The sequence below is a fragment of the Punica granatum genome, chromosome 8 (genome assembly GCF_007655135.1).
Source record: "Punica granatum isolate Tunisia-2019 chromosome 8, ASM765513v2, whole genome shotgun sequence".
Lineage (NCBI taxonomy): Eukaryota > Viridiplantae > Streptophyta > Magnoliopsida > Myrtales > Lythraceae > Punica > Punica granatum.
The window spans coordinates 275033-298269 of NC_045134.1; the positions used below are offsets into that span (position 1 = coordinate 275033).

At 42.5% G+C, this 23237-nt stretch overlaps 2 protein-coding genes across 5 annotated transcripts; both read left to right on the forward strand.

Annotated features, from left to right (window-relative positions):
* Window positions 1–97: 97 nt before the first annotated feature.
* LOC116187274 (sacsin) lies at window positions 98–18425 on the forward strand. 3 transcript variants are annotated; one of them, XM_031515926.1, is made up of 14 exons: window positions 98–617; window positions 827–1547; window positions 1754–7716; window positions 8171–8445; window positions 8554–9678; window positions 9954–10217; window positions 10782–11002; window positions 11642–11913; window positions 12344–15296; window positions 15496–15628; window positions 15847–16367; window positions 16505–17410; window positions 17735–17908; window positions 18027–18425. In XM_031515926.1, the coding sequence occupies exons 1-14, from the start codon at window positions 283–285 to the stop codon at window positions 18222–18224; spliced, it is 14061 nt and encodes a 4686-aa protein (XP_031371786.1). In that variant the 5' UTR covers window positions 98–282; the 3' UTR covers window positions 18225–18425. The 3 variants fall into 3 exon arrangements, with proteins under 3 accessions (XP_031371786.1, XP_031371785.1, XP_031371787.1); XM_031515925.1 differs by having other exon boundaries at window positions 8171–9678; XM_031515927.1 differs by lacking the exon at window positions 98–617 and having other exon boundaries at window positions 1280–1547; window positions 1759–7716; window positions 8171–9678.
* Window positions 18426–18713: 288 nt separating this feature from the next.
* Window positions 18714–22274, forward strand: LOC116187275 (photosystem II stability/assembly factor HCF136, chloroplastic). 2 transcript variants are annotated; one of them, XM_031515930.1, is made up of 9 exons: window positions 18714–19259; window positions 19402–19637; window positions 19763–19893; window positions 20126–20258; window positions 20642–20764; window positions 20928–21002; window positions 21110–21225; window positions 21526–21609; window positions 21915–22274. In XM_031515930.1, exons 1-8 carry the CDS (start codon window positions 18872–18874, stop codon window positions 21590–21592), a joined length of 1269 nt encoding a protein of 422 aa, XP_031371790.1. In that variant the 5' UTR covers window positions 18714–18871; the 3' UTR covers window positions 21593–21609; window positions 21915–22274. The 2 variants fall into 2 exon arrangements, with proteins under 2 accessions (XP_031371790.1, XP_031371789.1); XM_031515929.1 differs by having other exon boundaries at window positions 18715–19259; window positions 21909–22274.
* Window positions 22275–23237: the final 963 nt, after the last annotated feature.

The window sequence follows — 23237 nt, forward strand, 5'->3', positions numbered from 1 at the left end:
AATGTATTTCGTACTATCTTCCATAATAGACAATATGTTTTTTTTTTTTTTTTTAAATCAAGGAGGGAGGAATAAAGGAAGGAATAAAGGAAGGAATGAAATCGGACTTGGCGGAAGGAGAGATGGTCCAACATCACAACACAGACATAGCATTTTAGCTCATTTCTCATTCTCCTCTGCTCGGTATCGGTCACGCACCGTAAAATCGAATCGAACAGAGAGGGTCTGTGTGTGGTGTGATGTGACCGGGACCTCCTCCTGTTCTGTTGTTGTTCATCGGGGATGGACTCTCCGCCTCTCCTCATCGAGGACTTCGGTCAGAAGGTTGACCTCACCCGCCGCATCAGGGAGGTCCTCCTCAACTACCCCGAGGGCACCACCGTCCTCAAAGAGATCATCCAGAACGCCGACGACGCCGGCGCCTCCTCCGTCCGCCTCTGCCTCGACCGCCGCTCCCATCCCTCCCACTCCCTCCTATCCCCCTCTCTTTCCCACTTCCAGGGTCCCTCCCTCCTCGCCTTCAATGACGCTGTCTTCACCGACGACGATTTCATCAGCATCTCCAGGATCGGTGGAAGCACTAAACATTCTCAGGCTTCCAAGACTGGACGCTTCGGGTGAGTGGGTGCTTAGTGCCTACTCTCTTCTCTTCTCTTTTTCTATTCTGCTCCTCCTTCCTTCTCTGTATTTTTTCAGCAAGTGATGATTCATGATTGATGATTGTGAAGAAATGAGTAATTTGGACATACATACAAGTTCCCATTCCATTCCGTTCCCTGGCTTTGATGCTCGTAATTGTCCTTCTAACTAATTATCTATCTAATAGGGTCGGCTTCAACTCCGTCTACCACCTCACCGACTTGCCCTCCTTCGTCAGTGGCAAATATGTGGTTCTGTTCGACCCTCAGGGTGCCTACCTTCCCCATGTCTCATCCGCCAATCCTGGGAAACGGATCGACTTCGTCAGCTCTTCGGCTATTTCGGCCTACAATGACCAGTTCTCTCCCTACTGTGCATTCGGCTGTGACATGAAGACCCCCTTTAATGGGACTTTATTCCGTTTCCCCTTGAGAAATGCTGGTCAGGCTGCGGCAAGCAAGCTCTCCAGGCAGGCCTATCTGGAAGACGACATATCTTCCATGTTCACTCAGCTGTACGAGGAGGGAGTTCTCACTCTGCTCTTTCTCAAGTGTGTCTCCTGTATAGAGATGTATATATGGGATGCTGGAGAGTTTGAGCCCAGAAAGCTTTATTCTTGTTCAGTTAGTCTGGCCAGTGGTGGTACTGTCTGGCATCGGCAGGCTTTTCTCAGGCTGTCTAAGTCGGTGAATCTTAAAGAGGGCGAGATGGATTCTTTCTCGTTGGACTTCCTAAGCGAGGCATCAGACGGGACTCTTTCCGAGAGGAGGGCTGATACTTTCTATATTGTGCAAACAATGGCACCGGGATCTAGTAGAGTGGGTTCCTTTGCGGCTACTGCATCAAAAGAGTACGATATTCATCTGCTGCCATGGGCGTCAGTAGCAGCATGTGTCTCCCCATCTAGTGTAATATTCTGCTCTTTTTGCTCCTCATTGTTTACCCCTCTCTCCCCCTTGTGAAATACTTCCCCTCGAAGATCTTCAAAATATTCTCTCTATTTCCTTTTTCTCTGCTATTTTAGTTGCACTCTTTTCTGCAAGTAAGCAAATCCTTTGCAAGGTCCTTTAGATCTCCTTTTGCAATAAGTTCTAACAGATTGGTGTTCTGACAGAATAGTGTACTCAAGCTTGGCGGGGCATTCTGTTTCCTTCCATTGCCTGTGAGAACTGGGTTGCCCGTGCAAGTAAATGCTTACTTTGAGGTCTCGTCGAACCGTCGTGGTATCTGGTATGGAGATGACATGGACAGGAGTGGGAAAATCCGCTCCGTCTGGAACAGGCTGCTTCTGGAAGATGTGGTGGCTCCTGCTTTTGTACAAATGTTGCTTGGTGTGCGTCAGTTGCTTGGTCCAACCGAGTCTTACTATTCCCTGTGGCCCATTGGTACCTTCGAAGAGCCGTGGCATTTGTTAGTTGAGCATATGTATAGGAACATGGCCAATGCCCCCGTGCTATACTCACAGGTTGAACAGGGGAGGTGGGTATCACCCGTGGAGGCTTTTCTCCATGATGCAGAGTTTAATAAAAGCAAAGATCTTGGGGACGCTTTGGTACTGCTTGGAATGCCTGTTGTCTGTCTGTCAAGTCTCTTGTTCGATATGGTATTGAGATATTCTTCCAGCTCTGGCACGAAAGTGGTCACTCCAGCTACTGTACGCCATTATTTGAGAGGATGCAAAACTCTCAGCTCCTTGAGCAGACATCCTAAGCTTGTCTTGTTGGAATACTGTCTGGAGGACCTGATTGATTCTGATGTTGGTCCTCACATGTATAATCTTCCTCTGCTCCCTCTGGCAAATGGTGGTTTTGGTTTATTCTCAGATTCCTCGAAAAGGTCTCCTGTTTATATCTGCAACGAACTAGAGTTTATGCTGCTGCAAGGAATATCTGATAGAGTAGTTGACAGAAGTATTCCTCTTCACTTACTGAACAGGCTTGCTGCAATAGCAGAATCCTCAGAGACTAATCTTAAGGTCTTCACTATTCATGATTTGTTGCAATTATTCCCCAGCTTCGTACCTGCGGACTGGAAGTACAAAAACAGAATTAGCTGGGACCCAGGTCATTGCCATCATCATCCGAGTCCATCATGGTTTCAGTTGTTCTGGCGATACCTCAAAACACACTGTGAAAAGCTTGAATTCTTCTGCGATTGGCCGATTCTACCATCAACATCAGGCCACCTTTATCGAGCTTCTAGTCAGTCGAGGCTGATTCAGGTAGACAGTCTGACAGATGAGATGCAGAATATCTTACTGAAGATTGGATGCAAGATATTAAATAACAACTTTGGAGTTGAGCATCAGGATTTGTCCCAATTTCTATATCCCAGTGACAATGCCGGAATTTTGGAGTCCATATATGATACCATCTCTCCAAATGGTGGTATAGATCAAACTTTTCAAATTGTGGTAGCAGAAGAAAGGGATAAGCTTCGCAATTTTCTGTTGGATTTTAAATGGTATCTCGGTGAACAAGCGAAAGAATTTCCCCTGCAAAAGTGCAAGATGCTGCCTATCTACAAGGTTTATTCACCAGGATCTCAGCAGAATTTTCAATATTCTGACTTGGAAAATCCTCCGAAGTACTTGCCTCCATTAGATGTCCCTGAGAGTCTTCTTGGAGTCGAATTTATAATCATCTCCACAGATGTTGAAGAGGACATCCTGTCAAGGTATTTTGGGATCAAGAGGATGGGAAAGGTGCGCTTTTACAGAGAGCAGGTCTTTTGCAGACTCACTGACCTGCAGCCTGAACTTCGTGATAGCATCATGCTTTCAGTTTTGAAAAATTTGCCACAGCTGTGTCATGAGGAGCCTTTATTCAGAGACTGCTTAAGGAATTTGGAATTTGTTCCTACATTGAGTGGTGTTGTTAAGTGTCCTTCAGCTTTATATGATCCTCGAGTTGAAGAGCTGTTTGCTTTACTAGAAAATTCTGATTGTTTTCCTCACGGCAGCTTCCAGGATGCAGAGGTGTTGGATATGCTACAAGGTTTGGGCCTCAGAACATCTGTTTGCCCAGAGACAGTCCTAGAAAGTGCCCGACAGGTAGAACAACTAATGCACAAAGACAACCAGAAGGCATATTCCAGAGGCAAAGTGCTGCTTTCCTTTTTAGAGGTGAATGCTTTGAAGTGGTTACCTGATAAGTTGGAGGATGAGCAGAGCAAGGTTAATAGATTATTTTCACTTGCTACTACTGCATTTAGACCTCGAAATTTGAAATCTGATCTGGAGAAGTTCTGGAGTGATCTGAGGATGATTAGTTGGTGCCCTGTTCTGTCGGCTCCTCCATTTCAAGCACTACCATGGCCTGCTGCGTCTTCTGCAGTGGCTCCCCCAAAACATGTGCGACTAGAGAGAGACTTATGGCTTGTTTCAGCAAGCTTTCGAATATTGGATGGTGAATGCTCTTCCACGGCATTGTCATATGGGCTCGGATGGTCTTCTCCGCCTGGAGGAGCCGTGATTGCTGCACAGCTACTTGAGCTTGGAAAAAATAATGAGGTTCTCACTGATTCAGTGCTCCGACGAGAATTAGCTTTGGTGATGCCGAGGATATACTCGATACTAACTGGTTTGCTTGGTTCAGATGAGATGGATATTGTGAAGGCTGTTCTTGAAGGGAGTAGGTGGATTTGGGTAGGAGATGGATTTGCAACCTCAGATGAGGTTGTCCTTGATGGTCCTCTTCATCTGGCCCCGTATATACGCGTTATACCTATTGATCTAGCTGTTTTTAGAGGATTGTTCTTGGAGCTTGGTGTTCGAGAATTCTTAAAGCCTGCAGATTATGTTGATATATTAGGTAGAATGGCGATGACGAAGGGTTCCTCGCCTCTTGATTCCCAGGAAATGAGGGCAGCTATATTAATTGTGCAACATCTGTCTGAAGTTCAAGTACGAGATCAACAAGTTAAAATCTACTTACCAGATGTCTCGGGTCGATTGTTCCCTGCCAGTGACTTGGTGTATAATGATGCACCCTGGTTGCTTAGCTCAGAAGATTCTGATGGATCATTGGGTGGTGGATCTAAAATCTCATTGAATGCAAAGAGAACACCTCAGAAGTTTGTTCATGGAAACATATCCAATGATGTTGCAGACAGGCTTGGTGTCTGCTCACTTCGTCGGATCTTGCTTGCTGAGAATGCTGATTCAATGAACCTAAGTTTGTCTGGGGCTGCTGAAGCTTTTGGACAACATGAAGCCTTGACCACGAGGCTCAGACACATCCTTGAGATGTATGCAGATGGCCCAGGTACCCTTTATGAGCTGGTCCAGAATGCAGAGGATGCTGGAGCTTCTGAAGTGATATTTCTCTTGGACAAGACTCAATATGGAACTTCTTCTGTTCTTTCTCCTGAAATGGTCGACTGGCAAGGACCTGCACTCTACTGCTTCAATGACTCTGTTTTTAGCCCACAAGATCTATATGCTATTTCACGTATTGGCCAAGAAAGTAAACTAGAGAAGCCCTTTGCAATTGGAAGATTTGGGCTCGGCTTCAATTGTGTCTATCATTTCACTGACATCCCTTCATTTGTTTCGGGGGAAAATATTGTTATGTTTGATCCCCATGCTTGTCACTTGCCCGGGATCTCTCCTTCTCACCCAGGCTTGCGCATCAGATTTGCTGGAAGAAACATGTTGGAACAGTTTCCTGATCAATTTTCGCCTTTCTTGCGATTTGGCTGTGACATGTTACACCCTTTTCCCGGTACCCTTTTCCGCTTCCCACTTAGGAGTGCAACTGTTGCTTCCCGAAGCCAAATTAAAAAAGAAAGTTATGCTCCTGAAGATGTCATCTCTCTCTTTGCTTCTTTTTCTGATTCGCTTTCTGATTCCTTGCTTTTCTTGCGAAATGTGAAAACTATTACCATTTTCGTCAAGGAAGGAACTGGACAGCAAATGCAACTCCTTCACCGTGTGCAAAAGAATTCAGTTGCCGAGCATCATGTCAATTCCCAGACATTGCATCATGTATTTGGCTTCATAGATGGTGATTCGCGTAGTGGAATGGATAGAGATAGGTTCCTGAAGAAGTTGAGTGATTTTGTGGATAAGGATTTACCATACAGATGCCAAAAAGTTGTTGTATCAGAAGAAGGCTCATCCGATGCTCTGTTACACTTCTGGATAACCAGTGAATGTTTAGGTAGTGGGCAACTTAATAATCACTTTGGGTCTTCCAGTGAGAAGTCTAATAAGTTTGTTCCATGTTCCTGCATTGCTGCTCATTTATATTCAGGGACTGTTGAAAATGAAATGAGTGATACTGGTAAACTATTTCAATCTGCTTTAGGGTCCTTGAAAGATACGAAGGATTTCGAGGGCCGTGCTTTCTGCTTTCTGCCACTTCCTATAAGCACTGGTCTTCCTGTACATGTAAATGCATATTTTGAGTTGTCCTCAAACAGGAGGGATATCTGGTTTGGTAATGACATGGCAGGGCACGGAAAAAGACGATCTGACTGGAATATTTACCTCCTTGAAGATGTTGCTGCCCCGGCTTATGGTCACTTGCTGGAGAAACTTGCCGTAGAGATTGGCCCATGTGATTTGTACTTTTCATTTTGGCCAACAAACGTTATATCAGAACCTTGGGCATCAATGGTGCGGAAACTTTACAGTTTAATTGCTGATTTTGGTGTCCGTGTATTATATACGAAGGCCAGAGGGGGCCAATGGATTTCAGCTAAGCAGGCTATATTTCCTGATTATAATTTCCCCAAGTCATGTGAGCTTGGAGAGGCATTGTCAGCTGCTGGTTTGCCTTTGGTTACAGCTTCAAAACCTCTCGTGGGAAAGTTTCTGGAGAGCTGTTCTTCGTTGCATTTCCTTTCCCCTCAATATTTAAGGAACTTGCTGATTCGGCGATGTTGGAACTTTATGGACAGAGCAGGATTAATATTGGCCCTCGAATATTGCTTGTTTGATCTTGGAGCAGCTATTAAATCCAGCAGTTTGCACGGTTTACCCTTGCTGCCTCTTGCCGATGGCTCATTCACGGCATTTGACAAGAATGGTGTTGGTGAAAGGATTTATATTGCACAGGAGGATGATGAGTATAGTCTACTTAAGGATCTAATTCCAAAGCAACTCGTGGATGGTGGGATTCCACGGGAAGTTCATTTGAAGCTGTGTGTTGTGGCCCAAACTGGGGACTCAAATTTATCGTTTTTGTCGTGCGATTTGCTTGAGAAGCTGTTCTTTAAAGTGCTTCCTGCAGAGTGGCGTTATTCTAAGCAGGTGACGTGGTCTCCTGGTCATGAAGGCCACCCGAGTGTTGAATGGCTTTTATTGTTCTGGAACTATCTGAAGTCAAGCTGTCATGATCTGAATGTGTTTTCCAAGTGGCCTGTACTGCCAGTTGGTGACAGTTTCCTTTATATGCTTGTTGAGAACTCTGATGTGATAAGAAATGATGGGTGGAGTGAAAACATGTGTTCTCTGTTGCAGAAAGTAGGATGTCAATTCTTGAGAAGTGACATGCCTATTGAGCATCCACAACTGGAAAAATTTGTGCATCCACCAACCGCAGCAGGTATTTTAAATGCACTTCTTTCAATTGCTGGTAAGCCAGAGAGGGCTGTAGGACTTTTTGGCAATGCATCAGAAGGCGAGCTTCATGAACTTAAGAACTTCCTTCTTCAGTCAAAATGGTTTTCTGAGGATCAACTGGATGAAAGGCAAATAAGCCTGATCAAGTACCTTCCAGTTTTCGAGTCATATAGAAGTAGAAAACTTGTAAGTTTGTATGGACCAGTCAAATGGCTGAAGCCTGATGGTGTTCGTGAAGATCTGTTAAATGATGACTTTGTACGAACAGAGACTGAAAAGGAAAGAGACATTCTCAAAAGATTCTTGGGCATTGGGGAGCCATCAAAGCTGGAATTTTATAAAGATTATGTCCTCAACCACATGCCAGATTTTTTGTTGCAGCCAGGAGCTATATCTGTTATACTACAAGATATCAAGCTTTTAGCTGCAGAGGATGCTTCTGTGAGATGTACCTTTTCCGTACTACCCTTTGTTTTGGCTGCCGATGGGTTTTGGCAACCACCATCAAGGTAATTTTCCAATTTGATTCGTTCTTAGTTTGTATCTTCTCTTAGCACTATGTTGCCAGAGCAGATTAATAGATATGCATGGTGGATATGTCATTTTCTAGGGTTATCCCTAGAAAGGGTAACATAGCTTCTTTTCTTTGCCTTAAATTTAACACACTTATGAAAACGATTACTTGAATTTTGACATGCTAAATCTAGTATTGGTATGGTAAGATACTTCTCCTGAAACAAATACACTCAAGCATGCATGAATACATGTTTGGTCGGTGTGGCTTCTCAAGGTTTGTTTTTCTACTACATGCAAGCATCAGGATCATATATTTAACTGACCTGTGATGCTTATCAGGATCATATATGTATTTATTTATTTTTTTAATAATTTTATCTTCTCTTCTCAATGTTCATCTAATTATTTTTTGTGCATGCTATTTCATCTTTGCAATTCTTCTGACAGACTTTACGATCCTCGTGTGCCTGAGCTCAAGAAAATTCTTCATGCGGAAGCCTTTTTCCCTGCTGAAGAATTTTCTGATCCTGATAATTTGGAAACTCTGAGCTGCATTGGCCTTCGAAGAAAACTTGGTTTTGTTGGCTTGCTTGATTGTGCAAGAGCAGTGGCTATGCTCCATGATTCTGGGGATTCAGAGGCTGTAAAGTGTGGGCAGAATCTGCTTAGCCTTTTAGATGATGTAGCACTTCAACTTTCTGGTGAGAGAGAAGAGGGAAAAGGTAATCTCTTGCTCAACAACATTGTAACTCCCGATGATACTGCCACTGACGTGGAAGCTTATGTTGACTCTCCTCCAAAACATGACAATCTCTCTTTGCACAATATAGAGAACGACTCAATCTATGGAATCCCTGCTGATGATAAACCGGAGGAGGAATTTTGGTATGAGATTAGGGCTATTGCTTGGTGTCCTATCTGGGTCAACCCTCCATTTGAGGGAATACCGTGGTTGAAGTCAGCTACTCAAGTGGCTTCTCCAGATGCAGTAAGGCCCAAGTCGCAGATGTGGATAGTTTCCTCTAGAATGCACATATTAGATGGTGACTGTCGTTCCTCATACCTGCTGGATAAACTTGGTTGGATGAATACTCCAGGTTTAGAGGTTCTCGCCTCGCAGTTGATTGAGTTATCCAAGCTTTACGGTCAACTTAGATCACAATCTCTGGAGGATCCTGTTTTTGATGATGCTCTACAAAAGGGTATTCTATCCCTTTATTCGAAGCTGCAGGTGTACGTTGGCACTGGTGATTTGGTGGTTTTAAAATCCATGCTTGATGGTGTTTCCTGTGTTTGGACAGGGGACGATTTTGTACCTGTCCATGCCCTTGCTTTTGATTCGCCTGTAAAATTTCATCCTTATTTAGATGCCGTTCCATCTGAATTGGTGGAATTTGAAGACTTGCTTTTAGAATTAGGTGTTAGACCAAGCTTTGATGTTTGGGATTATCTCCGAGTGTTGCAACACTTGCAGAATGATGTCAGAGGCTCACCTCTTTCAATGGACCAGCTAAATTTTGTTGTTCGTATCCTCGAAGCTGTTGCAGACTACTACTCGGAGAGATCATTTTCTGAGGCATCTAACGCCCAGGTCTTGGCTCCAGATTCTTCTGGAATTCTTGTATGTGCAAGGGATCTTGTGTTTAATGATGCTCCTTGGATGGAAACTGCTACTGTTGAGAAGCGGTTTGTACATCTGAGCATTAGCAATGATTTGGCAAGCAAACTGGGAATACAATCAGTACGCTCTGTTTCATTAGTTGATGAAGAGATGACTAAAGATCTTCCTTGCATGGACTTCAGTAAAATAAAGGAACTTCTGGCCATGTTTGGGAGCACTGAGTTTTTGTTGTTCGACCTTCTTGAGTTGGCAGATTGCTGCAAGGCGAAGAAATTTCACGTGATTGTTGACAAAAGGGAACATCGTCACCAGTCTCTACTGCAGCAAAACCTCGGTATGTGTGCCGGGAACCTTATTTTCTTTGCATTTGGTTTACATTTTTCTTCTTGTGGATTACTCTGTTTTGCCAAAAGGGGGGCACTTAGTTTTCTTGACAAGCATCATAAACATTAAACTTGTCTTTGTAATTATGCTAGAGCTAACTTCTTCAGCTGTGGGTATGGAAAAATTTGAAGGTGGCATTTTATCATTGTATATCTGCTGAGAGCTTGTTGGCAGTGATCTAAAGAATGATTCTAGTCAGTATTGATCATTTTGGGGTTGCTGCAGCTGAATTCCAGGGGCCTGCTTTAGTGGTCATATTGGAAGGAGTCACTCTAAGTAGGGAGGAAGTTAGTAGTCTCCAACTTCGTCCGCCATGGAGAATGCGAGGTGATACACTAAATTATGGGTTGGGATTGCTTAGTTGTTATGCTCTCTGTGATCTCCTCTCAATTGTTTCTGGAGGCTACTTTTACATGTTTGATCCTCGTGGCGTGGCACTTGCTATACCTTCAAGTTGTGCGCCGGCGGCAAAAATGTTTCCCTTGATAGGTATAATATTTGCTCTTCACAATTGTAATCTATAATTCTCTATGCCCTAGGGATGCCATTTTGTTATGCAGCAGTCTCTAGAAACCTGTAATTTTGGTGTTTTTCGTGTTTGACCAAATATGATGTTTAGTTCTCACCTCTCAATATGTTACCACTGTTTAGAATTGAGAATATATTCATATAGAGATCCATACAGTCCTGAGGCTTTGTTCTTCGTAATTGAACCATTTGCTGCTGTTTAGAATTGAGAATATATTCATATAGAGATCCATATAGTCCTGAGGCTTTGTTCATCATAATTGAACCATTAAACTAACTCTAATTATATGGTGCTTTGTAAATCTTGCAAATCCTGATTCATGGTAAGCATGCCATGTAGAAGAAGCTGAGCTATGTCCTTAAAGTACAATATTAAATGGATATATGTTGCTGCATACATAAAAGAACTAAGAAAATTAGGATGTGTTTATGCTCTTCCTTCTTTACATGGATTTCTGATGGTTTCTTTATCGTATGGCTTGATTTTAACTGAAAGTTCTGAAGCTGTTTTTCCATTGGTTTCAGGAACTAATTTGACTACTCGTTTCAGAGATCAGTTCAGTCCTTTGCTTATTGGTCAGGACATGCTGTGGTCATCAGCTGCTTCAACTTTGATCCGCATGCCCTTATCTCTAGAATGCGGGAAAGAGGGACTTGAATCTGGCATGACAAGAATAAAAACGTTCACTGATGTATTATCAGAGCATGCATCTAGAGCACTACTCTTTCTGAAGTCAGTTTTGCAGGTATTGCTGAATTTGAATTTTATGTCGTATTGTCTGCTCATCTTGAGAATAAGATTTACATGTTATATTTTTCTCCTTTGTTCTTTTTCCTCCTTTCACTTCCTTTTCGCTAATAAAATAGGGAAACTGCAACAATTCATTTTCTTTGAGCTGTGGACCATCCATTGCCTAATCACTTTACATAGGATTTCTTCTTTTTATTTTTTTCCCTTTTTCTTTTTTCTTTCGCTTTGCTTTTTTAGGTAGGCGTTCTTAGGCATCCCTATCAGTGTAATTAGACGGAGACTGCTAAGGAGAATAGGATGATAGTATTCTTCAAGAGTTAGTACTTAATAGTAACTTTATCTTGTGTTCTTTGTTAGGTTTCCCAATCTTGTAAAAGCAAAGTATGTTAGTAATGATTATTTTTCATTTTAACTTTTGGAACCCTGAATTAACTTAAGAACATAGTCGAAGTTTTTATGCTCATTGAAGTGAAGCAGATGGAGATTCTGTTTGAAATTGGGAGGGGGGGCGGGGGGGGGTGGGGGGGGGGGGGGGGGGGGGGGGGTTGTAAAGAAGTGTTTCAAGGAGAGTAGGATAACAGTATTCTTCACGAGTTAATACTTAATAGGAACTTTATCTTGTGTTCTTTGTTAGGTGTCAATTTCTACTTGGGATGAAGGAAACTTGCAGCCTTTGGAGGAATACTCAGTTTCTATTGATTATTCAGTTGCTCTTGCAAGGAATCCATTTTCTGAAAAGAAGTGGAGAAAGTTCCAGATATCAAGGTTATTTAGTAGCTCAAATGCAACCACAAAAGTGCAGATGATAGATGTGAATGTCCACCAAGGAGGAAATAGAGGAATTGAAAGATGGCTGGTTGTGCTCAGCCTGGGTTCTGGGCAAACAAGAAACATGGCTCTTGATAGGTACTGTTTAAAAGCAAGACTCTTGACTACTTCTTCCTTATGTGCCACCATAGTTTGAATTTTTCTCTCTGTTCTTTGTACTTTACACTTTATTTAATATGGTGCTGGAATTATCCAGGAGCCTTTTAAACTGTTTCCCTGACTCATTCTTTGGAAAATATTTGCTTTTGATGGGCGCTTTCAGGAGTAGAATATTGATACGATGTCATTATATTTGGTTCTTTTCTTAGATCGGAGACCACCACTTACATATGGCCACTCATTTCTCCTGATAAAACTAATAATTCGGGTGCTTTTTCATAGAATACATTGATGTTTCTCGAAGTTGACTTTCTTTTCCACCTATTCCTCTTTCAAATGTGTTCCTTAGGATCCGCCCTTTTTCCATTTGCATTATGATAGCATCCTTTCACTTGACGATGACTTGCAGGAGATATTTGGCATACACTCTCACACCAGTCTCTGGAATTGCTGCTCAGATATCCCGTGATGGTCATCCCCTTGAATGTTTTCCTGGAAACTCCATCTTGTCGCCTCTTCCTTTGTCCAGCAGTGTAAATTTACCAGTAACAATCTTTGGTTGTTTCCTCGTCTGCCATAACCGAGGCCGTTATCTCTTTAAGCACCAAGACAGGGAGGCATCGGTAGAGGCATGGGATGATGCTGGGAATCAGTTGATTGAGGCTTGGAATAGAGAATTGATGTCAGGTGTGCTTGATTCCTACATTGAAATGGTGATGGAAATCCAGAAGTTAAGGAGAGAACCTTCAACTTCTACCCTTGAGTTGATTGCAGTTCAAGCTCTTAATTCGTCCCTGAAGATATATGGAGATGGCTTATATTGCTTTTGGCCAAGGTCTACATTGATTACTCAACCTAGCAATGACAATCCAGAAGAAGTCTTTAAAGCTGATTGGAAATGCTTAGTGGAGCGAGTGATAAGGCCCTTCTATTCTCGTGCAGTCGACCTTCCTGTGTGGCAGCTCTACTCTGGTAACTTGGTCAAGGCCAGTGAAGGTATGTTCCTTTCACAGCCTGGAAATGCCGTAGCTGGGAACTTGCTTCCCTCTACAGTATGCGACTTTGTTAAGGAGCAGTATCCAGTGTTCTCTGTACCGTGGGAGTTGGTGTCTGAGATTCAGGCTGTGGGCATTACTGTCCAAGAAATTAAACCTAAAATGGTTCGGGATCTCTTGAAAGATCATTCTACATCCTTTGTTCTTCGCTCTGTCAGTACCTATCTGGATGTTCTTGAGTACTGTTTATCTGATATCCGGGTATCAGAGAGCATTGATGCTAACAGACCTGATACATCAATCCACATTGGACAAGGATCTTCGTCTCATAATGCTGCGAGTTCAGGAGATGCACTTGAAATGGTAACGACTTTGGGCAGAGCAATATTTGATTTTGGTCGGGGAGTTGTTGAAGACATTGGTAGGCCAGGAGAGATGTCTGTCTTGAGGAACAGCAATGCAACCAACAATAGTGGCAACAGGATGGGAGTGGACCAGAGGCTTCTCTCCTTAGCTGCAATGCTGAAAGGCCTACCATTCCCAACTGCAACGAAGCACCTTACACGGTTGGGGTTAACTGAACTTTGGTTAGGAAGCAGGGAACAGCAGAAGCTGATGATTCCTTTAGCGGCCAAGTTTATCCACTCAGAAGCATTGGACAGAACTCTCTTGATTGAAGTTTTATCAAATCCTCCTCTGCAAAGTTTACTCAGACTGCAGAAGCTCTCTCTTCCGTTGCTTTCTAGCCATATGAAGTATCTCTTCCATGACAACTGGGTTGGACATGTTATGGGGACAAACTTGGCTCCTTGGTTTTCTTGGGAGAGTTCATCAGTCTCTGTTAGTCAGGTGGGTCCAACCCCTGAATGGATAAGACTATTCTGGAAAAACTTCAGTGGCTGTGGCTCGTTGTCAGACCTCACACTATTTTCTGATTGGCCTCTGATTCCTGCCTTTCTGGGCAGGCCAATTCTATGCCGTGTAAAGGAGCGTTGTCTCATCTTTGTACCTCCCCTAGTGACAGATCAATCAACCATGGGAATTGATGTAAACGACTATCAGAACGAATCATCTGTTGGCCATCCTTCTGAATCATCTACCATTCAGTCCTATCTTGCTGCTTTTGAAGCAGTTAGACAGACATATCCTTGGTTACCGTCCTTATTGAACCAGTGCAATATACCTATTTTTGATGGACATTTCATGGAGTGTGCAGCTTCTTGCGGTTGTCTCCCTGCTCCTGGCCAATCGTTGGGGCAAGTTATTGCTTCCAAACTAGTAGCAGCTAGAAAGGCTGGCTACTTTCCTCAACTTACGTCCGTCTCAGCATCTGACAAAGATGAACTTGTTCGGCTTTTTGCTAATGATTTTTCATGCAATGACTCTAATTATGGATCTGAAGAACTTGAAGTGCTGCAGTCACTGCCTATATATAAGACAGTTATTGGGTCATATACAAGATTGCACAATCAAGGCCAGTGTCTGATATCTCCAAATTCATTCCTGAAGCCTTATGATGATCATTGCCTTTCATACACTTTGGCGTCGGTTGAAGGTAAATTAGTTCAAGCACTTGGCATCCCTGAGTGGCCTGATCAACAAATTTTGGTTAGATTTGGTTTACCAGGTTATGATGGGAAAACTCAGTCTGAGCAGGAAGATATACTTATCTATCTTTTTATGAATTGGCAAGATCTCCAATCTGACTCTTCTCTTGTCGAGGCTTTAAAGGAAACCAAATTTGTGAAAAGTGCCGATGAATTTTGTACAGATTTATATAAGCCGAAGGATTTGTTTGATCCCAGTGACGCCTTGCTGACGTCTGTTTTCTCTGGCGAGAGGAGAAAGTTTCCTGGTGAAAGGTTTACTGCCGATGGTTGGCTTCGCATCTTAAGGAAAACAGGTCTTCGCAGTGCATCAGAAGCAGATGTAATAGTTGAATGCGCAAGAAGAGTAGAATTTCTTGGAGCTGACTGCATAAAATCCACTGGAGATCTTGATGATTTTGCAATGGACTCGACCAACCCTCAAAATGAGATTCCCATGGAAGTATATTCTCTGGCTGGATCTGTTGTTGATGCTATTTTCTCAAACTTTGCGGTCTTATATGGTAACAACTTCTGTAACACCCTTGGCAAGATTGCATGTATACCAGCTGAACTTGGCTTCCCAAGCATTGGGGGTAAGAAAGGTGGCAGGAGAGTGTTTACTTCGTACAACGATGCTATTCTATTAAAGGATTGGCCTCTTGCTTGGAGTTGTGCTCCCATTCTTTCTAGGCAGAATGTTATTCCGCCTGAGTACTCCTGGGGATCTCTTCACTTGAGAAGTCCCCCAGCTTTTCCAAAAGTGTTAAAGCATTTGCAGGTAATTTCCAAGTGTACTAGTCAAATTGGATTTTCTTCTGTGTCTCATTACATTACATATATACTAGACAATAGCCCAATAAGCTCATGCCTTTTGCGAGTTCATAATTTCAAAATATTATAAAAAAAAAGGTAGAAAATTTTAGAAGATGGAGATGAAGACACTTTTGACTTAATCTCATGCTTGAAGCTTGGTCCAGGTTATTGGCAAAAATGGAGGTGAAGACACTCTTGCTCATTGGCCCATCGCGTCGGGCATGATGACAGTTGACGATGCATCTCTGGAGATTCTGAAGTACCTTGACAAGGTGTGGGGCACCCTCTCTTCTGCAGGTAACCTCCTTGCCTGCGACCTAAAAATACTTTCAACACTTATACAGGAAAAGAAAAGGAACATTCTGTATACAAATTTATGCACTTCCAAATAGGTTCTCACTGAATGACTTTCCCAGGATATAACTACTAAGACTTAGAGGACTGCTTTCTTTTTCTTTCAATGGGCTACTCAGTAGATCTTTTTCGCTCTAAATATCTTTATGTTGTTTATGCAGATGTAATGGAACTGCAGAAGGTTGCCTTCATACTTGCTGCCAATGGAACACGCTTAGTGACAGCTAATTCTCTTTTTGCACGTCTGCCCATCAACTTGTCCCCCTTTGCTTTTGAACTTCCTGGTCAATATCTTCCTTATGTTAAGCTTCTCAAAGATTTGGGGCTTCAAGACATGCTCTCAATAGATTCTGCAAAATGCCTTCTTTTAGATCTTCAGAGAGCTTGTGGATATCAGCGTTTGAATCCAAATGAACTTCGTGCGGTTGTGGAAATTTTGCATTATTTGTGTGATGAGATTGTTGAAGGAAAAGTTGCTGGTCTGGTCAACTGGGAATCAGCTATCATACCAGATGACGGCTGCAGACTAGTCCATGCACAAACTTGTGTATTTGTTGATTCTTATGGCTCCCAGTTTGTCAAGTACATTGACATTTCAAGGTTACGATTCGTTCATCCTAACCTTCCTGATAGCATATGTGAAGCTCTGGGAATTAAAAAGCTGTCAGATGTTGTCATTGAGGTATACCACAGTAACTATTTGGAAATTCTCTCTCTAGTTTTTTTTTCATTTTTTTTGGGGGGGTGGTGGGGTGGGGTAATACAAAAGCAAAAGAGTGCTTTGTTTGATATATCTGGTGAACCTCTATTTGTTTGCAGGAACTCAGTGACAAGGATTTACAGACATTAGGACAGATTGGAGCTGTCCCACTGTCTGCGATCAGAGAGAGGATGCTTAGTGGTTCGCTTCAAGTTGCTGTATGGACGGTTGTAAAAAGCATGTCAAGATATACTCCATCAATTGGTCATCTGAGTTTGGAATCTGTACAAAATTCCCTCCAACTCATTGGGGAGAGATTGCAATTTATTAAGTGCATAAGTACTCGATTCCGTCACCTTCTGAGTAATATGGACATCACTCGTGCAGCTAAAAGTTCCAATATTCTTGAATGGGAGGAAGATTCTTCCCAGCATCGAACTCTTTACTTTGTGAATCGCTCAAAGGATTGCATTTTGGTTGCAGAGCCACCGACCTATGTTTCAATTCTTGATGTGATTTCGACTGTCGTGAGCCAGGTCTTAGGGTCCCCAATTCCTTTACCAATTGCATCTTTATTCATCAGTCCTGAGGGTTCTGAATCTGCTCTGATAGATGCTATGGGGCTGTGTTCTGACAAGAGAGAACTTGAACAGAGGCGTGGAAGCAGTGGCTTGGTGGGCGAAGAGATACTGGCCCAAGATGCCCTTCAGGTTCAATTTCACCCGCTGAGGCCATTTTATAGAGGTGAAATTGTTGCATGGCGGTTACAGAATGGAGAAAAGTTGAGATATGGTCGGGTTCCGGAGGATGTCAGTCCTTCGGCAGGGCAGGCACTGTACAGATTTAAAGTGGAAACTGCACCAGGAGTTACCGCTGCATTATTGTCCTCACAGGTGCTTTCATTCAAGAGTGTGTCCGTGGGGAGCTTTAGTGGGCCTTCAACAAGCTCGTCGGAGAGTGCCACTGAGAGCAGAAAACATGTTGAAGCTCTGCACGGTCGTGGAGGACTAACAAATTCATCCCAGGTTAGGATACTGCTGTTGTTTCTCCGTCCCGTTTCTATGAAGAGAACTCTTAATCGTAGTCGCATTTTTTTTCTCGAGATTCTCTAATGCACTCGATTTTTTTATTTTTTATTTTCCTTGTTTCTCTAATACAACAATGGTCGCCGGAATGGTTTCGTTTCCACTCAGGGCAGATGTCATATGTTGTAGTCATCTCTGTTTTTCTTTTTCTTTTTTTTTTTCTTTTTTTCTCCCAATGAGTGAAAAGCTCTCCTAGAGAAATTTTTAGATTTGCATATTATTGAACTGAGAGGAGGGCTTCTTCCATTTTGGGGGATTGGGCAGGCACAGCAGGGTCAATATGGAAGGGTTACGGCTGGGGAGCTGGTTCAGGCGGTGCACGAGTTGCTTTCAGCGGCTGGAGTTCATGTCGACGTGGAGAAGCAGTCACTCCTCCAAAACGCCATTTCGCTGCAGGAAGTGTTGGAGGAGTCACGAGCAGCACTTTTACACGAGCAGGTGCGTCGCATCTCTTACCCGAGCAGCATTTGAATCGGCTGGGCACCAAGTGGAGGGTAACTTTGTCATTGTGGTAATGCAATGTAAAATGTGAATGTAATATCTGTGTGTATTGCAGGAGAGAGCTGAAGCAGCTGCAAAAGAAGCGGATGCAGCCAGAGCTGCGTGGATATGTCGGGTTTGCCTGACAGGGGAGGTTGACATGGCGATGGTTCCTTGTGGTCATGTCCTCTGCCGCAGATGCTCCTCAGCTGTTTCGCGGTGCCCCTTCTGTCGGGTCCAGGTGACCAAATCCATGCGAATCTTTCGGCCATGAACTGCAGATTCTATCCTAAAGATTTGCTGTTATATGCTCTTAGGTCCTGTCCTGTCTGTACACCGAGAGATGGAAATGATGCGGTGCTGCTTCTGTGTCTGTTATATTTCTGTGAGCTTCCTAAAAGATTGATTAGATGTTATTTATCATCGTTTTCTGTACATAAACATGAGTTATGAAAGGTGGTTTGTTTTCTTATCACGCACGGCACGAGCCATCTGTCAATCGCGACTATTATCTATATTGTCTATTGGCGGCTGATAGCGGAAAAAAAAGATCCGGCAAGGGCGAAAATCTTAATTCGACACATTCGGGACTCGTAAGTATTTTCCGGAAAAAGAAAAAAGGAAAAAAAAATATTTGTAGACCGTATCAAACGCTGACCGCGAAAAGAGAAGGAAAAAAAGAAAAGAGAAGAAAGGAGAGGATTAAATAAATAAACAAATGACTTATTTATATCTATCCAAACCAATCAAACGGATTTGAGAAGGCGGAAATCGCCCGCGTAGCCGTTTGATAGGAAATCCACTCCACTTACTGGATAAGAGAAAGAGAGAAAGAGAAGAGAGAGAGAGCGAGCGCTACCGCCACTGACGGAAGAGGAGGAAGGGGAAAGAAGCTGAGCTGCAGCAAGCAAGCAGAGAGTGATGGCCTTAATGCTGAAGCCATCCCTGACATCTCTCTTCACTAGTAGTGCAACTCCGCGCCTTCACCAGCTCCCGCTTCCTCTTCCCGTCACCAGAGCTGCTGCTGCTGCTGTTCCTCCTCCTCCTCCTCCTCCTCCTCACCCTTCTGATGAACAACAGCAACGTCAACAGCGACAGCCTTGCGCAGTTAATCGCCGGCAATTCTTATCCAAAACAGCCACCGTCTCGTCGCTATCCGTAGCTGCTCCTCTGATTGGAGGACTTCCTCAGCCAGCTGCTGTCAAGGCAGAACAGGAAGCCCTTTCCGAGTGGGAGAGGTTGTATCTTCCCATCGACCCCGGCGTTGTCCTCCTTGACATTGCTTTTGTCCCGGACGACCTCAACCACGGTGCCTTCTCTCTCTCTCTCTCTCTCTCTCTCTCTCTCTAGTCGTAGTCCTCGTCCTCTCTTCGGTTTTCTCTCTGGTTTCCAGCTTTAATTGAGCGCCGCGTCCGCATCGGGCTGGCTTGGCTGTAAATGTGAATGCGTAGGTTTTCTACTGGGAACAAGGCAAACAATCTTGGAGACGAAGGACGGTGGAACGACTTGGGTGCCCAGGTCGATACCATCAGCTGAAGACGAGGATTTCAACTACAGGTTCAACTCCATCAGCTTCAAAGGAAAGGAGGGATGGATTGTCGGAAAGCCTGCAATTCTTTTGTACACTTCAGATGCTGGAGAAACCTGGGAAAGAATTCCCCTCAGTGCTGAACTTCCTGGAGACATGGTTACTACGAATGCTCCTATTCCTTCCTACTTGCACTTTTTCGTCTCTTTCTTCTTCTTCTTCTTATTGGGTCTCTCTTTTATTTAATAATATATATAAATTTCCATCTGGTTGGTTGGGCTCAGGTGTACATAAAGGCAACTGGGGAAAAGAGTGCGGAGATGGTGACTGATCAAGGTGCAATATACATCACAGCTAACAGGGGCTATAACTGGAGAGCTGCTGTTCAAGAGACTGTTTCCGCTACTCTTAATAGGTGAGATGAGATCCCATTATATATATATATCTATATCAACAGATAAACTAAAATGAAGTGAAGTTGTTAGATATATCTGGTTTATGACCATCTCAAGTCATCTTCCGGTTCCCTATTGGATATGAATGATCAGCCATGAATATAGGCAAGTAGGTGATAGCTTTACAGTTTTCCTCTTTTATTTTATCCCCTTTGTTTGATGAATATTACATGGCTTTGTTGCTTTCTCCAGAACAGTTTCAAGTGGAATTAGCGGCGCAAGCTATTACACAGGAACATTTAATACAGTTAATAGGTCTCCTGATGGAAATTATGTTGCTGTTTCCAGCCGTGGTAACTTCTATCTGACCTGGGAGCCCGGACAGGTAGATTTCTTGTTTTGCTTGGTTATCCAGAGCGTTCTGTTTTTTTTTTTTTTAATATATATTTGAGTTTACATATCGTTGTTCCATAAATTGCCAATAAAAGCAAGCATGCACATTAGTAGTGATTCTGAATTATTCCATAGAATTAAGGAATCTAGGTTTCTTGATTAGAGTCTAAGGAGTTTAGTTTGTGAATATAGTTATAGTTCCTTTTTCCTCCCAGATTGAGACATTATAGGGGGTTATGCTTTTCAATCTCTGCTGCCTTTGTAGTTTTGCATAGTAGATTGACACTGTCAATATGTTGTCTTTTTTTTGTTCCTTTTCAAAGGATCGCATAGCTGAAAACCTGCAGTGTAATCAGACTCTTATTCGGTTTACAGGCCTTTTGGCAACCACATAATAGGGCTGTTGCACGAAGAATTCAGAACATGGGTTGGCGGGCAGATGGTGGCCTTTGGCTGCTCGTTCGTGGGGGAGGACTTTATCTTAGCAAAGGCAGTGGGGTAGGTGGATGTTTGGTACGCTTTCATGAAATGTTGATCATGCAGAGTGTGCCGGACGTGTTTCAATTATTCTTTGTCTCTCAAGATTCGATATGGCATGCTTTAGCTTAGTGCATTTGGTCCATCTCTTCCTTCTAATATGTAATGTATCTTCCATTTCCAGATCACTGAGGATTTTGAAGAAGTTCCTGTGCAGAGTCGTGGATTTGGCATTCTTGATATTGGCTACCGTTCCATGGTAATATTATTAGTCACTAAACCAACTTATGCTTGTAGTGTAAAATGAAATATATGTCCTCAGCTTGGGCAAACTTGCTGATAATATCGCTGCAAATATTTGTGCAGGAAGAGGCTTGGGCAGCTGGGGGCAGTGGGATTTTGTTGAGAACCACCAATGGTGGAAAGACATGGACCCGTGACAAAGCTGCTGATAATATTGCTGCAAATCTCTACTCGGTGAAGTGAGTTGATTCTGCCGCCCTCCATTGGCAACAATTACAAAATTGGCCCGGGGAAAAAAAAAAAATCAGAACAGGCAATTGTTTACAAGGAGTTGTGTTATCCACTACATTGTGAACTCCTTTTTCCTTGTTTGATATATGCTTTACTAGAAGAAGAAACCGGCACTTGCTTTGTCGAAAATTATAGTTTAATTTGGATCACCCACATTGGAGAAAAGAACATTCAAGAAACTTGTCTGGTGCTTTCAGGTCTAATCTAACTGTTGATTGGACTATGATTTTTGTTATTTCTCAATGCAGGTTTATCAATGATAAGAAGGGCTTCGTGCTAGGCAATGACGGGGTGCTTCTCCGTTATCTTGGTTAGGAGACTGATTCCCACAGGTAATGTAAATTAATGTTTGGTACAGTCAGATCTTGAGTCAGCTTTACTTCATCATCCTCCAGCAGAGTGGAAAAGATGAAGGGGTTATATTTTTTGTTAATCCTGTCCTGCAGGTTACAGTACGGGTGACCAGACTTAAGAATAATGATGATAACCTATTATTAATTATACATCATTTTTAATTCTAACCGAGCAGCATATATACCGATTCACTCTTCTCTATTAGATATACTTAACTCTTCATAATAATTGACACAAGTGAATTTTGGTTGTACTGACTATGCTTAGCTCTTGGCAGATGCAGGGTATTGTCGATGGAGTATGGTGTTCCCAATTTTGTATACGGAAGGAAGTAAAAATTGTTACTTCTTGTTCCGTTTACCGCTAATGTTTAAGTCCCAGTTTTTTACGTTTTGGATAGACGAGTAAGAGGTTGAGTGCGTGTGGTAAGAATCGGAATCCGAATGAGGTATAATGGATCTTTAGAAAGGTAAAGGTGGGGTCGATCAACTATCCAAGTATGTAATTAGTTTGTATTGATATTTGCCAATGCGAGTAGCAGTTTATATATATATATATATATATATATATATACAGTTTGGCTTCAAGAGATGTATGTACGAATTTAATTCATTCCAATTCTTCATTTCCTTTTTGGGCGAAATTGCAATTCCTATGTTGAATGCGGCCAAAAGATTCGTATGGTTGAAGTTAGTTTATTTTATTTTTATTTTTTAATAGGGAAAAGGTCAAATTTGGTTCTCAATATTTGGCTCTTTTTCTATCTTAGTTCTAAACTTTTTTTTTGATTGGATTTCGTCCTCGATTTTTTTCGCGCGGTATAAGTTCAATTCTTATGTTCAAAATTCTGTCCATTTTTCCGGACATGTATATTCGTCAAATGAGAGTGCACTACATGCACGATAAATCACTGTTACTCTAAACCGGTTGTTATAGAATAAATTCGATTCTTTTTTTAATCAGATTCGTAAATATGATTAAGATATTTTCGATTCTTTTAGGATTTTAATCATCGCTTCTCTTTCATCGTCTCACGCAATGACAGATGGCTGGAATCCTAAAAGAATCGAAAATATCTTAGTTCGACCTACGGATCTAATTAACAAAAGAATCGGATTTGCTCTATAGTACTAGTGATCTGTCGTGCCTGTAGCGCACTCTTATTTGATGAATATACATGTCAGGGAAAATGGATGGAATTTTGGACGGAAGGACTGAACTCATACCGCGCGAAAAAGATTGAGAACAAAATCCAATCAAAGAAAAGATTTAGGACTAAGATAGAAAAATAGCTTAAGGTTGAGGATTAAATTTGATATTTTCCCTTTTTAATATAATAACATTAACGGAGAGATGATATCCGGGCCGATTCATAGGGACGGTACGCTTCTCAAGCTGAGTCAAAGAGCCATTATTAGACTTGTCTTTGTCGGCCCCTAATCTATTATCGTGCTGGGCTGAATCAAAAGTTAGGATTAAGGTCATCATCTGCTATTGGGCTTCTTTCCTTTTTAAGTTCAGATCACGTAACTAAAGCTAGAACGAATAGAAAGAGCGACAGGCGCACACAATGGATATGTGATGGGCCCCACCTTTCGCGCGGTTT